The sequence below is a fragment of the Geotrypetes seraphini genome, chromosome 8, assembly GCF_902459505.1.
Source record: "Geotrypetes seraphini chromosome 8, aGeoSer1.1, whole genome shotgun sequence".
Classification (NCBI taxonomy): Eukaryota; Metazoa; Chordata; class Amphibia; order Gymnophiona; family Dermophiidae; genus Geotrypetes; species Geotrypetes seraphini.
The window spans coordinates 11,496,633-11,515,952 of record NC_047091.1 but is presented as its reverse complement, the minus strand read 5'-3'; the positions used below and the strand labels follow the sequence as shown (position 1 = coordinate 11,515,952).

Below are 19,320 nucleotides of genomic sequence, written 5' to 3'. Positions count from 1 at the left end.
AATCCTCCAACCTATCCTCCTACTTTTCAACTCACTTGAGAAATCTCTAGATGGGCCATTTGGCCTTTATCTGCTGTCATGTTTCTCTCGGCTCTTGGCCCTTCTCTACCTCAGTGCAATACAACTAATTCCACCAAAACAGAGGGTTTTACTCCAAGTACTTTCTGATTCCGAAAAAGACCACAGTTTCCTCACCAAATATTTAGTAAAGGAGAGACTTTGCATGGTTTTGCTTGGAACTCTTACCCTTTTTGGAAAAGAACGATTGTTTTTTTTTCTCTAGATTTAAAAGAAGCCTATATTCATTCCATAAGAACATAAAAATTGCAATACTGAGACAGACCAAAGGCCATCTAGCCCAGTATCCTGTTTTTCTAACAGTGGCCAACCCAGGTTCCAAGCATTTAGCTAGATCCCAAGTAGCAAAACAGATTCTGTGCTGCTTATCCTAGGAATAAGCAGTGGATTTCCCCGAGCCATCTCGATAATGGCCTATGGACTTCTCTTTTAGGAAATTATCCAAACCTTTTTTAAACCCTGCTAAGCTAACTGATTTTACCACATTCTCCGGCAATGAATTCCAGAGTTTCATTACACGCTGTGTGAAGGAATATTTTCTCCAGTTTGTTTTAAATCTACTACTTAGTAGCCTCATTGCATGTCCCCTAGTCCTAGTATTTTTGGACAGAGTGAACAAGCGATTCACATCTACCCTTTCCACTCCACTCATCATTTTATAGACCTCTATCGTATCGCCCCTTCTCCAAGCTGAAGAGCCCTAGCCGCTTTAGCTTTTCCTTCATAGGGAAGTCGTCCCATCCCTTTTATCATTTTTGCCACCCTACTCTACCTTTTCTAATTCCGCTATATCTTTTTTGAGATATGGCGACCAGAACTGCACACAGTATTTGAGTTGCGGCCATAACATAGAGCAATAACATTTTCATCTTTGTTTTCCATTCCATTGAGCTGAGGGTTTCCAAGTATCGTCAACGACACCTAGATCCTTTTCCTGGGCAGTGATTCCTAACATAGAACCTTGCATCACATAGCTATAGATCGGGTTCCTCTTTCCCACATGCATCACTTTGCTCTTGTTCACATTAAATGCCATCTGCCCTTTTGACGCCTAGTCTGCCAGTCTCACAAGGTCCTCTTGCAATTTATCAAATTTGGACAACTTTGTGTCATCAACAAATTTAATTATCTCACTAATTATTCCCATCTCCAGGTCATTGATCATAAATATGTTAAAAAGCAGCAGTCCCAGCACAGACCTCTGGGGAACCCCATTATTTATCACTTAAGCTGTGAACAATATGATTGAAAATGAGCAAAAAGCAAGCAGAAATAAACTTCAGTGTATTACAGGAGGAAAAGCCTCAGACCTGCATTAGGGACAGGGCAAATAACTTCCTAGGCATAAAAGCCTCCTAACGTCGCTGAACATTTGAATTCCACAACCCTTAAAGCTTATTTAAACCGCACCGTTCAGCTGCTATTCTTTCATATTTAGCATAGAGACATATTGTACTCCACCATTCATTAAAAGAACACATTGGTAAAGTCTTTCCAATTTGCAAATATGATCCGTAGTGCAACCAACATCATGAGTTGAAGTAGAGGAATTTTATCGGGAGGAATGGACACCAGACTAACAAGCAGGAGCGGATAAGATAAGGGGATATCTATATCCATTAATGAACAAATTTGTTCCCATATTAGGCGCCAATAATTTTGCAATAACATACAATCAAATATCATGTGCTTTAATGTTCCAACTGATAATTTACATGACCAGCAGAGATCACTGGAGTGATCTTTCTGTATTTTAGATAATTTGCTGGGTGTCCAATAAGCCCTATATATTGCCCTACTGGAGGCTGTTTAAGGCGACATATTACCCTGCAGCCCCTTGCGAACCTGATTTTGTTCATCTATACTGACTTTATTGCTCATCCTGTCGTTAACATTACTAATGTCGTTTATCCTTTGGTAAACATTGCATTTCACACATCTGACCAGCTTTCCTGGTTTTGTTACTTATGGTTCTGGTAGGATGTTTCCTAATGGCAGGATGTTTCTTTAATGGCAGGATGACTGAACTGTTTGTCTTCTGTTATTATCTGCTTCATATATTGGTCATTGTTGCCCTATTGCTTTGTATATGTTCAAAAACTTCCAATAAAGATGATTGAACTCAAAAGCTTATTTAAGCAATCTTTAGATTATTTAAGGTATTGCAAACTGCTGAAACTTTTAAATACTCTGTTATCCGGCACAGGCTCCCAATCCTGCCGACGATGGCCAAGCATTTTGTCTCATGGCTTTTTCAAGGAATAAGGAGGAAAGGGCCTGTAAAAAAAAAAAAAAGGATATGTTATAAACAAAATTTTAACGTAGCAAGCATGTCCATTTCAAAATTCTCATCTTCACCAACTTGTATTCAGCACACAAAGATGGCTGCCAGGCATCTGATGATTATTTTAAGAAAGACCCACCTATCAGTGACCATCTCAGTGTATCCATTGGTCTCCAGATTCATGAAGGGTCTTTACCACACCAAGCCCCCACTCAGACCACTGCCTTTGACACAGAATTTAAGTGTTCTTCTTTCTGTACTCATGAAGCCACCATTTGAACCCTTCTTGTCTGCTTCACTAAAACACCTCACCTAGAAAGTGACTTTCCTGATTGCGCTTACTTCTGCACATGGAGTCAGTGAATTACAAGCACTGGTATCGAATCCACTCCATACCAGATATTATCACAACAGAGTTGTCCTCCATACTCATCCAAAGATTTACCAAAAGAGGTCTCTGAATTTCATCTCAACCAATCCATATTTTTACCCGTTTTCTGCCCAATAACCCACATGCACATCTGGGTAGTCAGCTCTTCATACCCTGGACTGTAAAAGAGCTCTTGTCTACTACTTGGATTGAGCCAAATTGCATAGGATTACAACTCAGCTGTTTGACTACTTTGCCCCTAATAGATTGGGAGTTCCAGTAACCAAGAGGACTATTTCATGCCAGCTAGCAGACTGCATATCCTTTGCATATTTCTTTGGCTTAGAGTAAGAGCTATATGGCAATTTCTATTGCCTACTTGCGCTCCACTTCCATTCAAGACATCTGTAAAGCAGCCACTTGATCCTCAGTCCACACATTTACTTCTCATTAGTGCTTAGATCAGCATTCTTTTCTTTTCTTTTTTTTTTTTTTAATTCTTTATTCATTTTTAAACTTTCATCAAGTGTACAAAATTCATAATAAGCACTATTAATTAGACCACTTGAACATCTTATCATTATATCTTATAAATATAAATGCAACCCTCCCCCTACCCTCCTTCTAATCACATTATTCATTATAAGATCATAAACCCTCCCATTAAACCCTTCCCCTCTTTCAACACTAAATGGTGTATAATTAAAAGAAAAATGGCATTAATCATGACAAAAAGATGTTAATGGCTCCCATATTTTTATAAAACTATTATACTTTCCATTCTGTACCGCCAATGATCTTTCTATTCTATATAAGTGACAACGAATTCCACCAGAAATTGAAATTAAGTCTACTGTGGTCTTTCCAGTTTTTAGTAATATGTTGGATGGCAACTCCAGTCATGATCAATAAAAGTTTATTGTTACACGATGATATCTGACTCTTTTTTTTCTCATGGACATTCCAAATATCACAGTATCATAAGATAACACTACATGGTTTTCCAATAAACAATTTATTTGATCCCAGATTGAATTCCAAAAGGCTAAGATATGGGGACAATAATACAAGCAAAAACCAGTACATGAAACCAGTACAAGAAGAGTAGAGCACAAAATCAAAAACACAATTTCATCAGCATTCTAGATGACAGTCATTTTTGGTCAGACAGTTCTCAAAAATGTATTCTCTTTTAAAAGCCATCTTCCCTCCATCCTTGAGGATTTCACCAGCCTCATGCCATTTATATTTAACCCTCTTCCTAGAGGCATGAGTCTGGCAGCTTGGAAGTCCCATATGAGTATATACTGCCTGCTTGTCCTCGGAGAAAGCATAGTTACTCACCTGTAGCAGGTGTTCTTCGAGGACAGCAGGCAGATATTCTCATGATCCGCTCACCTACCCTAACTGGCTTCTTAGCTTTTTGACAGAACTGTAGGTCCCACGATACGACATCGGGCAGGAAGGCGTAAGCACAGTATGGACAGTGCTAAAGTTTTAAAGTGACAGTACACTTTGGTACATGTCCGTGCCGGGCTCTGTAGATGATGCCGCCCATATGTGAGACTATCTGCCTGATGTCCTCTGAGAACACCTGCTACAGGTGAGAGTAACTCTGCTTTATCAGTCCACTCATAAATATAAAAATGTCCACAACCTTAAAATATGGCTAAATATGAGGAAACAAAAGACCTCAGAACCGTCATAGCTTGGTATCTCTACCGTGTATATATAGCAGACTGAATTACAGTCACAGGACTTCAAAAATTAAGTCATCCAGTGCAGTATAATGTGCTTATACGCTGCATATAAATCATACTCCCCCACACAAGCCCTTGCTTTATATTCTCTGTTTTGGGATGATACTTTCATCTTAACACCATCACAGCTGCCTCAGTGGCTTCATAATAATACTACTATAATATCCTTTATTTGTATGCTGCTACAACAAGTTCAGAGCAGTTTACAATAAGAGTAACCAATAAAATATTGGGAATATGTAATCGCAAGCTTAACAATGTATAAAATAACAAGCACTTATTAAAACATGTTTTTTAAACAAATATGTTTTTATCAAGCACTTAAATAAAAGACACATTAATAAGCATTGATCCAGTAATTCCAAAACTGCACAGCTTGACACGCTAACTTCTCAATATATCGTCGATTTGAGCGACCATGGACAGATGGATAAACAAAGTGATTAGCATTATGGGTTACATAAATTGATCCACCAAATAAAATGGAGCCAAACCATACAAAATCTTGAAAAGTACACAAGCAAATTTAAATTTAGCACGAATAGGTAACCAATGCAACTGCAAATAGTACTCCGTTATATGATCATACTTCTGTAATGAAGTACTGTCTGCAGTCATTTAAATACTGAGGACAACCCGAATAAATGAGATTACAGTCCTAAGACTAATGCCTGAATAATCTGTTTTAACTGAGTTTCAAGAAAATAATTTTGAAGTTAACCCCAATTATCTAAACTTTAATCATGCATAATAACTATGGTAAAATCTGATGTGTCCCCGGTGGATTGTTGACCTGATTCCACAAGCTTAAATAGTCTGTAAATGTCTCCATACAGGTGTTTGCACTGTCTACACATCCATATGGCTGTCGTGTGATTCAGAGAATCCTGGAGCATTGTTTGCCTGAGCAGACTCTCCCCATCCTGGAAGAACTTCACCAACACACAGAACAGCTTGTTCAGGTGTGCCAAGAAAATGAAAAAAAATAAAATAAACTTCACAACACAGTTGTGCTTTAACCTTTTCCTATCGTAATAAATTTTACGTTATGCTGGTTCCAATCGTAATTATTTTAGCAAAGTTTTGTATTATTAACCGTTATCATTTACGGCTATTGTAAGCATAATGTAAATAAGTCATAAGTCTGTAAATTCAAATATTTTGTGTTCCTGGCTCTTTATTGGTCCATACAGACTGTTTATCCACTGTCTATGTCATTTTTGGAATGTCCCGTCATCTGAAACACATGATAGGAAAAGGTTAATGCTGGGGGTTTTTTCCACAAAGGCAGACAAGAATAGACAGTCCCTGTTCAGAAGAGCTTACAATCTAACTTGGGCGGACAGACGTGACACATAGGGTTGGGGATGCAGAAAATGAACGCTGATTTGTTAGGGAATACAAAAAACTTTAAATTAATTTGGGCCCATTGTTGTCGTTTGTAGAATTATTATAGTTAGGATTATTGTTGTTAGATAAAATGCACATCCAGGGAGGGGGGGGGGAGGATTATAAGGTCTTTTAATTATTTATATAGATAATAATAAGAGAGAAGAATGGTTTTTATGAGGTTTGATAAATAAGTCTGATTAATCATATGTATAACTTATGTTTAAAATATGTATAATATCTCTGAACATATGATAAAATTTTATAATTACTTTAATGATAAAGATTAGGATGGGTGGGGGAGGGTAATGATCTGTATGAATCTTGTAAAATTATAAGTGACGTCTAAAGTGTTAAATGTATAATCTATGTTGAAAGTGTTTTAAAATGAATAAAGATTATTAAAAAAAAAATAAAAAATAGACAGTCCCTGCTCAGAAGAGCTTACAATCTAACTTGGGCGGACAGACATGACATATAGGGTTGGGGATACAGAACTCAAGGTGAAAGGAGTTAGGAGTCCTCCATTAGAATATTGGACTGATTTTGTGTTCATTAGAATTAGCCTGAGAGGATCTGGAATTTTTCTCACTCCATTCTTGACTGCACCTCTAGCTTTATAGTGGATATTTATTGCTTACCCTTATGACGAGAAAATATGTAAATTCTCATTTTTATTGTCAAGGAATCTCATTTTACACCATGTTTTCTGGTACAAAAACACGTTGTTCACAGATCAGCACCTTCATTGGTCTCTTAACATCTAACCAAGGCTATGGTGACTTAATTTTTCTCTTCACGCTGGTTCTGCTTAGGAAAGCACAGAGACCATGCTTGTATATGTACAGTGCTGTGCATATCTAATCAAAAAAGCACTAGGATAGCGCAAGCATCTTCATAATTGTACATATTGTACTCGGTACGCTACAAGGATGTGCACAAAACAAGACAGGATATGAGGCAGAAAGGTTAGCACTAGAACGGCATATAAAACAGAAATGTGACATGGCTTAGTCAATATGGCTCTTTGTAGCTTTCATTCCTGCTGTCAAGATGATCCATTCCTGTTCATAAACATGAGATATGAGAGTGCACTGACGGCTAGTGACATTTTGATGCTTTAGGACCAACAAATTCCTTGTCTCATTCTCTTCCCTTTATGTCACAGGATCAGTATGGGAATTACGTTATTCAGCATGTACTAGAACACGGACGACCAGAGGACAAGAGCAAGATTGTGGCTGAAATAAGAGGCAATGTACTTGTTTTAAGTCAACACAAATTCGCCAGGTACAACGGTTACTTGTATTGCATGTGCCTTTGCTTTGTAGAGTCTTCATTTTCCTTGTAGTGTTCAGATCTCTTTTGGACTTGAAAGTATTAAGATATGCCAGCCAGCTTATTTAAAAAAAAAAAAAGTGTTGGTGCTACTGGTTTGGTTCTATCCCAGTAAATAAACTGCTTTATTTACTATAACATAACATAACTTTATTCTTCTATACCGCCACAATCAGATGATTTCTAGGTGGTTTACACTGAAGAGAGCTGGACAGTCAGCGAAGTACAAAATACAAATAGCAAAAGTACAACATATTTTTTAAGAATAGTCAGAGTAGAATTATTCTTATTGATATAACTTCTATTTAGGAAATGAATTTATCAAACAATACAGTCTTAATTTCTTTACGAAATGCGCCATAAAACAGCCTGGCTCCACTGATGTAATTACCCAACCAGGACTGCTGCTTACTTGCTTGAAACATAAAAGTCCTATCCAGAAAAGACCTATATCTACAGCCAGTAATTTTTGGATAGGCAAATAAATTACAATTTCTGGTTATCCTCTTAGGGCTGTATAACACAAAATAAGACAAAAGATAGATAGGGCCAATCCCCAAACCAGCTTAAAGCAAATGCAAGAGAATTTAAACATTACTCGTGACTGTAAATTTCTTTGGTTCACTTTCACAGCTAGACATAAAATATCCTTCCTTTTGTGTTGTCTGATAGATAAAACAATGTGGAGTTTTCAGTTGCCATTAATTGATCTTTGCCTTAGCAAAACCCAAGGCAGAGCTCGGTTAACGTGGATGAGGAGGTGACCATAAGCTATTTACAGCATGTGCTAAACCAGTGGTTTGCTTTTTGTATGTGGTGGATATCAGAACAGATCTTACATTTGACACCTCTGCTGTTTTACATTTTACTGTAGCAATGTTGTGGAGAAGTGTGTGACTCACGCATCCCGCACAGAGCGCGCCATGTTGATCGACGAAGTATGCACTATGAATGATGGTCCTCACAGTGCCTTATACACCATGATGAAGGATCAGTATGCAAACTACGTGGTACAGAAAATGATCGATGTGGCAGAGCCAGCCCAGCGTAAGATAGTCATGCACAAGGTAGGAAACTGCAACTCAAAAATAAACTTGGTAATATAAGAGGGAAAAGGACAGACAGAGGGAGCTTACTGTGGAAATCATTGCACTTGAGCAGGGCTAGGATTGGGAGAGGTTGAGGAGTTGTCTTGGACTCCCATGATACAGGGAGCTACTAGATCAGCGCATGAGACAGTGGTGAAGGTGATGATTACATAATCTACTTAACCTAAAATTTAGTCAAATGATGATGCTAAAATATACTGCAACTCAAAAGGCTTGCTCACTGCTAAAGAACTCTGTCCCTCTACTTTGATTCTAGAGGATGGGTCTTTCATCCTATTCTTGACCTCAGGGGAGTCGCTATATTTCTTTAAGTGCCTTGCTTCCATTATTGTAGTGGTGTGGTGCTATTTCCAGACAGAAGGCTGTATCCACAGGACCTCAAGAGCTTGAAGGCATTTCAGTAAACACGCTGAGGAGCTGACCTTTCTTACCCAGTAGACTAAGCTGTCTCTCCCTTTAGAAGGCCACTGAATAAGAGAACGAGTTTTCTAGCTTTACTAAACAAATTGGTCACCATTATAAATTTGTGTAATACTTAATGTAACGTTCAAGGAATTAAGGGTTCATAGACAACACCGCGAAAGACAAAGGCGCGCGCAGAGGAAAATGACTGTTTTTAGGGGCTCCGACAGGGGGGTTTTGTTGGGGAGCCCCCCCCCCCCCGGTTTACTTAATAGAGATCGCGCCGGCGTTGTGGAGGGTTTGGGGGGTTGTAACCCCCATATTTTACTGTAAACTTAACTTTTTCCCTAAAAACAGGGAAAAAGTTAAGTTTTCAGTAAAATGTGGGGGGTTACAACCCCCCACAACGCGGCGTGATCTCTATTAAGTAAAGTGGGGGAGTTCCTCCCCCATGTCCCCCCGTCGGAGCCCTAAAAACAGTAATTTTGTGTGGCGCGCACCTTCACGCTGTGCTCAATTGTCTGCGCGTGCCTTTGTCCCGGTGCGCTTTTGACCTGACACCGAATTAAGAATGGTTGTACTGTATTTTCACACTAAAGTTATAAAGAGAAACTATATATTCTTTAGCATTCCTCCAGACCGGCACAGAAATGGATGGTTTAGACTCCTCTGCCAGCAGGTGGAGACTCGGACACTAACTTTTGGTTACAGTACAAGTGGGCTGTGCAGTCCCTCTTACAATTCAGTCTTTTCTCGGTCTCCAGCAAGTGGAGTGGTAAGATTATGCATTCTGTTTGTTTTGGGCCTGTTGGATCTGGTTGGGAAATTTTTCTGGTCCCTTTTGCTGTCTGGATGGAGCTTGGGGGACACTCTTGGGATCCTACTGACCTCGGAGATGCCATACTCGAAAGGGTCAAGTCTCTCCCCCCACCTCCCCAGGTTTTCTTTGTTTAGAGGAGCCTCAAATGTACGCCTTGTCACCTATACCTGCACTTACTCTAACTTGAGACAGTTGGTGAGCTGTGAGAAGTTTAAAAAAAAAAAATAATAATAAACGGAGCATAAAGTGGTCCTGAGATCGCCATTTTTGTTTGGCATTGTTATACGTGGGGTTTTGGTGCATTCAGTAAGAGTTCTTCAAATAAAAGCAGTACAAGTGCGTTTTATGTGGGAGCTGAGCATTGGATGCAGCTGGTTGGTGCATAAAATGTTCCGGCCGCCTCGAAGGGGACCTGGCTTCGAGTGTCAGCGTGTCCGGCTCCCCTTCGCATGTGCACTGCTCGTCAGTGGGAGGCACTGGTGACAACTGGGCCTCACCTGCTGCCCATTCTGGGGTTTACTCAGCTTCAAGCAGTCTGGCAGATTTGGGCTTGCGGACGGCTGGGGAGGCTGGGGGATTCTCTTGTCGCTGTGGCTAGGGCTTCTAGCAGTGTTTCTGTAGCAGCAAGGTCGAGTTTGGCTTCGGTGCCACGTTTTGATTTCAGGTGCTAGTTTAGCGACCAGCGCTTCCCTTAGTTTTGGCGGGAAATGTGTCCATTTTGGCCACTACCTCGGGCAACTTTCCTCCTGTCTTAGAGTGTCGAGCAGGCCTTAAATGCTTCTGCTCATGCTATGATTTCTAGATTGCTGCCGGGGTTGTTGAGCCCTGACTTTTATGTTAGCTATGTGCAAGGCTTATTTACAGGTGGCTGGGGGTCCTGCTTTGGTTCCAAGGGTTGTCTGGGGGTCTTTCCCTTTCACAGCTACCCTGTTCAGTCTCCTGCTAAGGTTGCCTCTATCCAGCCCCCTCAGCCATCGTCCAAGTGGCCGTGGGTATCTTGGGACAAGGTTTCTTTTATGGATGATCTGTTTCCTCCGGATGGGGACTAGGATCTTGGTTGAGGATTTTCCAGATCCATTGGGAGGTCTGATGTTTTGCATAGAGTTTTTTTCTGAGGCGCCAGTTGGCGAGGATGCTTATGTGTGGTGGACTCTGTCTTCTTAGAGAGATCTGGTCAGCATCCCACTCTTTCCCTATGCATCAGGATATTAGGAATGTAGTGTATGCTCCATGAAATGTTCCAGATGCGCTTTTTTGATTGCCACAGTCCATGGCCAGACTGTACCCCATTCCAGATGGAGATAGATTCCTTTGTTTTCCTGTGGTGTCTCGGCTATTGCACACAGACATTCTTTGCCAGTGAATGGTGGCTCGGCCCTGAGAGACCCTCAGGACCATAAGATGGAAGCCATACTTAAACGTAGTTTTGATGTGGCTTCTCCGGCTGTCTAGGCAGTGAATTGTGGCAGTCTGGTGACCCGGGCTTGTTTCCGGTGGTCTGCAAGAGTTTTTGACCATGCAGCGGCTGACTGGTCATTCGTGGATCAGGAAGTAATTGAGATTGAGCTGGGAGCTTCTTTTCTCTCTGATATATGATATGTTGGGTGTCTCAGTCCAGTCCATGGCTGTAGGTGTGACAGCCTACCATATCCTGTGGCTTTAGGCTTAGGCGGCGGATGCCACATCTCAGGCTAAGCTCAGTAAGTTTCCCGTTTTGGGGCCCCTTTCTCTTCGGGGAGGAATTGGATAAGCTGGTTCAGGCCTTGAGTGTCTCTCATGTGCCTCAGTAACAAAAAACAAATAAACCCCGGAAGACTGACCTTGCCCGGTTCCATGTGGTGGTTCTGCCTGGGGACATTTGAGTGGGTTTCATAGGTACCGCCCTGTCCAGGCTACAATCTGTTTTCCTTCCAGAGTACGTTTCTTTCAACGTATGCGCTGCGGTCCTTGATTCCAGTCAGAGCCCAGTTGTGGGAGTTTTGCTGGGGATGGACAGAAATCACAACGAATCAGTGGGTCCTGAAGGTGATTCAGGATGGTTATGCTCTGGAGTTTTTTCACGTCCTTTCCCAGATCGTTTCTGAGGGATTGGATGCTCTGGCACAGGCTTGGCCAAGGAGGACCTGCTGTAAGTCTTTCTTCCATGGCCTCCGGTGGACAATGGTGTTCTTTGAATTGCCCGATGTGCAGGCCGCATGATTCTTGTGGCTCCAGCCTGACTCAGGTGCCAGTAGTATGTGATTCTAGTTCGTCTGCTAGTGGCAGATCCTCTCCCACTGCCCCTCTCGCCCAATCTTCTGACTCCAGGTCCCATTCCAATGTTAGATCTGGGTCTTTTTTATCTTATGGTTTGGCTCTTGTATGGGCTCGCCTACGGAAAAAGGAATTTTCAGATACAGTGACCTCCTCTCTCTTAGTCTCGGAGAATTTCCTCCTCTCAGGCTTATGTCCATGGTTAATGTATTTTTGAGGAATGGTGTTCTGCGAGTGGTGTGGTTTCCATTCAGGCTGCTTTGCCTCACATTTTTGAGTTTTCTGCAGGATGATCTGGAGCGAGGCCTTGCCTGGTTCTCCCTTCGGGTTCAGATTGCCACTTGGTCTTCCGTTCACAGTCTTATGTGGTGAGCGTTGGCCTCATATCCGGATGTGATTCGGTTCTTGAGAGTTGCAAAGCTGATTCCGCCACCAGTGCAGTCGCTGATCCCTGCGTGGGATCTCCTTCTAGCCCTTTCTGTGCTTGTGCGTCCTCCATTTGAGCCTCTCGGCAGCTGTACTTAGTTGTTCTTGGTGGTCATTTCTTCCATGCGATGTGTTTTCAGTGCCACAGGTCTTTTTTCATGTAGGCCTCCCTTCCTGGTGTTCTGTAGGGAGTGGGTCATGCTGCAGCCGGTCCCCTCCTTTCTTCCAAAGGTGGTCTTGCCTTTTTATGGTGACCAGTCCATGGTCCTCCTGGTCTCGTGTAAGCGGAGGCAGTTGTGCAAGTTGGATGTAGGTAGGGGCCTTGGCTCTTATGTTCAGCGGACCCAGGAGCTCTGTAAGTCGAGTCCTTGTAAAGGGGTCGGTGCTTCCAGGGCTACCATTGTGCGATGGATCCAGGAGGTTATCGCTTTGGCGTACCTTCTCCAAAAGAAGCCTGTTCCAGAATTTCTTCAACTCGGGGTCAGGTAGCTTCTTGGGCTGAATCTTCTCTTATGCCTCCAGTGGATATCTGTAAACCTGTGGTTTGTTTGGTCTTCTCACCATTCCTTTTTTCAACACTACTGTATGAACCTTCAGGTGCGTCGGGACGCAGTGTTTGGTGAACATGTTCTTTGTGGCGGCCCTTCGGGGTCCCACCCATAATGGGTACTGCTTTGGTATGACCCATCTGTTTCTGTGCCAGTCTGGAGGGATGCTAAAGAAGGAGAAATTAGGTCCTTACCTGCTAATTTTCTTTCTTTTAGTCCCTCCAGACCTGTCATTTTGTTCAGTACTTTTGCGAAGAGTATGGTTTTTTTTGTTGAATTTGGTGGTTGTTGGTTGTTTGGAGAGTTTTAAAGAGCAGCGGCATTTGGTTCGGCTGGTTTAGCTGGCGAACTGTGGGGCATTCTGAAAGGTTCTTGGCCTAATCAGTATTCAACAATGTTCCTTGGTCCAATTTGGGACTATTCCTTGGTCTTCTCTGGAACTGTATGTTTTTTGTTAATTTCTGCTTCGTAAAGACTGATTGTAAGAGTGTCTGAGTCTCCACCTACTGGCAGAGGAGCGTAAACCCTCCGTTCTGGAGGGACTAAAAGAGAGAAAATTAACAGGTAAGGACCTAATTTTCTCCATCTTAATAGCGAAGCCTAAAAAAAAATAGAGAGAGTATAATCAGAAAACAGGCTAAGCACATTAGCAATTATATCGAGAGACTGCACTAGTTTCAAATAGTGGAGAAGAGAGACCCCAGATATCTTGCTCCAAGTCCCAATTTCATGAGACTGAATTTTTTTTTTTTTTTTTTAATAAAGGAGCTTCTCCAGTTATTGGTCAAAAAATCTCACTTTAAGTATACCACTCTATTGCAGTCTTCAAAAAATTGCAAAAATGTGTCTTTAAGCATAGATACAATCCCATATCATTCACAGCTTAGCACCATAACGGTGCAATCCCTTAGTAAGGGTGAAGAATTTTGTGTTAGGTGAAGACTGCTGATGGAGAATTGACATCGCAGCCATTAATAAAGCTGGAAGCGAAATAGAGCCACTGTTTTGTGAATACTTGAAGGGTATTAACATAGAACAAAATCTTTTCCAGAGAAAGGAAAATGGTAAAACCAGAGGACATAATTTGAGGTTGAGGGGTGGTAGATTCAGGGGCAATGTTAGGAAATTCTACTTTACGGAGAGGGTGGTGGATGCCTGGAATGCGCTCCCGAGAGAGGTGGTGGAGAGTAAAACTGTGACTGAGTTCAAAGAAGCGTGGGATGAACACAGAAGATTTAGAATCAGAAAATAATATTAAAGATTGAACTAGACCAGTTACTGGGCAGACTTGCACGGTCTGTGTATGGCCGTTTGGTGGAGGATGGGCAGGGGAGGGCTTCAATGGCTGGGAGGGTGTAGATGGGCTGGAGTAAGTCTTAACAGAGATTTCGGCATTTGGAACCCAAGCACAGTACCGGGTAAAGCTTTGGATTCTTGCCCAGAAATAGCTAAGAAGAAAAAAATTTTAATTGAATCAGGTTGGGCAGACTGGATGGACCATTCGGGTCTTTATCTGCCGTCATCTACTATGTTACTATGTAATTCAAGATAAAGAATACAACTGGGCTTTGCTATTTTTTTCACCATTAACGGTTTTATATATATATATATATATATATATATATAAAACGCCTAATGCTGGGCACTTTGGTTTTATACAGAATGAAGCATGGCAGCCATAAATAGTTTCTAACATACATAGGTTATCCATGAACCTCTGTTTAGAGAGTGTATTGCAAACTGTGTGCTGCCCGAGATTACAGTTGTGCCACGAGGCAACGGCTGACTGCCTACAGGATGCGACTCTTGTGGCGCGAGACATATCCTGTAGGCCAGGGGTAGGGAACTCCGGTCCTCGAGAGCCGTATTCCAGCCAGGTTTTCCCCAATGAATATGCATTGAAAGCAGTGCATGCAAATAGATCTCATGCATATTCATTGAGGAAATCCTGAAAACCTGACTGGAATACGGCTCTCGAGGACCGGAGTTCCCTACCCCTGCTGTAGGCAGTCAGCCGGCGCTAGTGCCTCTCCTGTCCATGCCGCTTCCCTTCCAGCACCTCCCCACTGAGGACTTAAGATAGGTATATTTAGGGAAAAAATTATCAGTTTCGGTTGGATTATTTTAGCACATTGCATAAAATGGGTCCCTGTGCTTAACCTGACTTAATAGTAGCCCATGTTGATAACTTACCCCGTTAGGTTGAAGTTGGATTTTTAATTTATTCTTTCAAAATCCAACATGAAAGTAAGTTTCCCATAATTACAAAGTTGAAAGCTGAGGCAACAAAGAGTGATGTGTTTGAGGTCGCAAAAACGGTCTGTCCCTGGCTTCGGTAGATCTTTGTCATCACTAGGAATGAAACAGCAGATCAGCTTTCTCAGTTCTGTGGGGCCAGAGATTTCTTGTGGCCTGCTTTCAATCTGTCGAATTTCACAAGATGTCGGACTCTAGTTAAGGGATTGGAAGCAGATGTGTTAAGTGAGAGGCGGCTGAAAATCCTCACTGAAAGAATTGCTTAAATTTTATGAATGGTGTTTGTTCATAGATCATCATGCATCTTTTTTCTGGCATAATGTAGCAAGACTATTTAAATTTCTCCTATTTCGTAAAGCAAGATATTTTTTTACATTCATTGAAGACCTTGAGTTGAGGAAAGGCATCTGTATAGACTTGATCTTAAGTATCAGGTTTTATTCTGTCTGTAACAAAAAAAAATTTTCAAGCATCAATGAGCTTGAAAAATTAAATTAAAAAAAAGCAAATGCAGAGTACAACCAGTAAGAGATCAAAGTATGGAACGTATGAGAATTTTTTTAAACTCTGCCCCTGTTCTGCTACCGTGATGGCGGTTATTAGCACAGGGAGCCACATTGAATGCTCCTGATGTTCATAGAGTTCCTGTGAGCATCAGGAGCAGCGCAGTTCCCTATGCTAATAACCTCTATCGCGGTTTAGTAAAAGGGGTTAGTTCAGAAGAGTCCATTCTTGCAAAGTAATATCACTTGATCTGCCTAAAGCAGTGTTCTTGAGTTGTGGCACACTAAAGGTAGTGGCCGTGGCGCGAGGCACCTGGAAGTGTGCGGATAGCGCCGTGATGACATCATGCAGATGTGTGACATCATCATGTCGCTGTCCACGTGGGTGTGAAGACCCTCCAGTTGCGCCCTGAGACACCAGTGGGGGCGTGCCAGAAGGGAAGAGGGCCAGAGAGAAGGATAGGTGCTGGAAGGTAGTCAGCCGGCGCCTCTCCTCCTCCCCAGTATACCACGGCACACCTGAAATCTCAGGAGACGCATTAGTGTGCCTTAGCACACAGTTTGAAATACACTGGTCTAAAGAGTCCAGCTGGGGGAAGGCTGAATGTTGGGAAGTATATGAGAAGCAGATACAGTAGACACTCGGTTAACCAGATTGATAGATGCCAGATAAGTGTAGTTCCTGTTTACTTGAGAGTTACTATTAAAAAATAGGCCTAACTAATCCTATACCCCATACTATGCCATACCATAAGCTGTTCCAGACAAACTACCGGACATGTGGTAGGCAAAGCGTGGGCGTACTCAATTATGATTTTATTTTAATTTTTATTTAAAGTATTACAATATTTCTTAGATTTTTTTTTCTGGTTGCTTGAGAGTTCTGGATAATTGAGTTCCAGTTAATAGAGAGTCTACTGTATTTGCATTTGTTTCAGTGTTATGTTTTTCACTTTTTCCACATACTAATGCTGGGTTTTACTAAACGGTGGTACAGGATTCTACCGCTGGCTGGCGAGTTAAATGCTCCAACGCTCAAAGAATTCCCATGAACGTTGGAGCATTTAAAGCGCCATCCCGCAGTCGAAACCTCTACCGCCATTTAATAAAAAGAGCCCTAAATGAGTTTTTGTTTTGTTTTAAATGGAAAAAACAAAATGTCCTTGATGTTTTAAAATAGCACGTTGTTACGAAAATTAGGTGTAGGGTGAGATCCAATATGACAGCTGTTGTGCTTTGATTTCCTGTTCATTAAATAACTTTTTTCTTTCCCCCCCCCTTTTTTTTTTTTTTTTTTAATACATGCTCAGATCCGGCCTCATATTGCAACATTACGCAAGTACACGTATGGAAAACACATTTTGGCAAAACTGGAAAAATTCTACATAAAGAATGGGGTTGATCTGGGCCCGATCTGTGGGCCCCCAAATGGTATCATTTGAGATGCTGGAATTTTGCAAAGCAGCAAAAACAAATACGTTCAAATTTCATATCAGGTCCTGTAGAACCAGCAACCTCTAGTATTCCAGTATATACCATAAGAATATGTTTATAGGTTGCTAATATCTGAGGAAACAAACCCAATATAAAAAAAGCCTTTGTAAATTTCTTTAATTTTATTATGCATAACCTGTACTAATTATTTTTAATTAAGCAATTACCATGCTGTATCACTGTTGTATAGAATACTTGTACATAGGTTTCAAATGAACATCCATGGCCACATTTTTCCTTTTGTTCCCTGATGTATCTATATGGTAAATGTGGTACCATATATGATGGTTAACTTGAAAATGAATTTTTAATTTCATCCGCCTGGCGGACAAGTTGTGCAGGAAAAAAAATATTTTTTTCTTGTTTTAGTCCATGCTCATTGGCATTTGAATTTTAGTTAAAATTTGCACAAAAGCCACATTTAACTCTGTTTATAAATATATAAAGTCATTTTCAATCCAAAGTTTATTAAACTTTTTAAATTGCTTCTACCCCACTTTTTTTTAAACAATTTAATGTGATAAAGAATTTAGCTTAGCGGTCAGTTTTTTGGAAGGAAGCGTGCATCCTTCTGGTGACGCATGCCAGGAGGGAATGAAGCACATGGTTTAAACATCTGGGTTCTTAACATTGAAAAAAAAAGAGCAAAATTAGATTATTTAGCATGAGGAAAAGTTTAAAAAAAAAGTTGGCATTGATCTTGCTTCTATAAATATATAGTGTATACATGGTGTAGACTTTACATATAAAAATTTGTAGTATTTTCTTGTTTTTGATGTTAATCTGTATCTAAAATGTACCCTAGTAGTGGAACATAATTTGATTGTACAATTGTACATTTGTAAACCTCTGTAATGTAAATGTGGAGAAGTTTGATTCAGCATAAACCCGTTTTTTGGTAAGAAAAAAAAAAATTAAATTTAGCAGACCTGTGCATTTCAATGTATATTCACACCTTTTATGGTCGTAGCATATAGTGTTGTATATTGTAAATTGTAATTTCAGCCAGAAGTAATTTACTCCCCCTTCTCCTATGAAAGAATTTTTTTTTTCTTTATATAGCCTAGTTAATGTTCATAAAGAAGAAAAAGGCTTGATTTTATTTGACACCTTGGTGGAACAGTAACAGTCAGTTGTAAAGGTTATGCCGAACAAGATTCAGTTCAAAATACAGTTTGGCTTTTTTGGATTTTTAATTGGTTGGTTTGACAGTAAAAGGAAGGCAAGAGGTAATAGAAGAACTCAATTACAAATGCCCTCTTTGAGCTTTCCCCATTGAAAATCAGAGCTCCTTTTCACCTTGTAAAATGTGACTTATTCCTGCTGCCCCATTTTTGTACAGAAGATAAACTGTATTTTGCATTTTGTCTACTTGTAAGTGAATGTAACATACTGTCAATTATCCTTGTTTAAATATAGAAGTGTAACACTACACGGTGTACATTTACAGAGCCTTGTGTATATTTCCAATGAACTTTTTTGCAAGCACACTTGTAACCATATGTGTATAATTAACAAACCTGTGTATGCTTATGCCTGGGCAACTATTTTTTGTAACTTGTGTAGATTGTCTCTAAACAATGTGTGATCTTTATTTTGAAAAATACAGGACTTTCAAATCTGGTTCCCGATGTTTAATTATATTGGTTTATGGTGGGTGAGAGGGAGTGTATATTGGTTTGTTTCCTTTTACCGTTCCTGAATATAAATGTGAAGTGCTTCATGCACTCCAGAGTAGCAGGTGAACCACTCTTCAAGAGCCAGGAGAATCCTTATTGTTACACACAGATAATAAAGCCCCCCCAGGTGGCATCTGGATAGAAACATAGAAATAGATGGCAGATAAGGGCCACGGCCCATCTAGTCTGCCCACCCCAATGACCCTCCCCTACCTTTCTCTGTGAATAGATCCCACGTGTCTATCCCATTTGGCCTTAAAATCAGGCACCCTGCTGGCCTCAATAACCTGAAGTGGAAGACTATTCCAGCGATCAACCACCCTTTCAGTGAAAAAGAATTTCCTGGTGTCCCCGTGCAGTTTCCTGCCCTTGATTTTCCACGGATGCCCCCTTGTTGCCGCGGAGCCCTTGAAAAAGAAGATATCTTCTTCCACCTCGATGCGGCCCGTGAGATACTTGAATGTCTAGATCATGTCACCCCTCTCTCTGCGTTCCTCGAGTGAGTACAGCTGCAACTGTTACATTTTTCTATGGTAGCAGGTAAGGATTCTCCTCGTAATGACCCTGTGCCATAGTCACAGCGGTTTGTTTGGCTCCTGAGGCCATGTGGC

At 41.0% G+C, this 19,320-nt stretch overlaps 1 protein-coding gene across 16 annotated transcripts in view; it reads left to right on the top strand.

Annotated features, from left to right (window-relative positions):
- PUM1 (pumilio RNA binding family member 1) overlaps positions 1-18,654 on the top strand; it is a 235,689-nt gene extending 217,035 nt beyond the window's left edge. For all 16 annotated transcript variants that reach the window (XM_033955218.1, XM_033955226.1, XM_033955225.1 and 13 more), the window contains 4 exons: positions 5,329-5,454; positions 7,050-7,171; positions 8,094-8,286; positions 16,847-18,654. In XM_033955218.1, the coding sequence (XP_033811109.1) occupies positions 5,329-5,454; positions 7,050-7,171; positions 8,094-8,286; positions 16,847-16,978 (573 nt within the window). In that variant the 3' untranslated portion in view covers positions 16,979-18,654. The remainder of the gene's footprint in view (positions 1-5,328; positions 5,455-7,049; positions 7,172-8,093; positions 8,287-16,846) is intronic.
- The last annotated feature ends 666 nt before the right edge of the window (positions 18,655-19,320 follow it).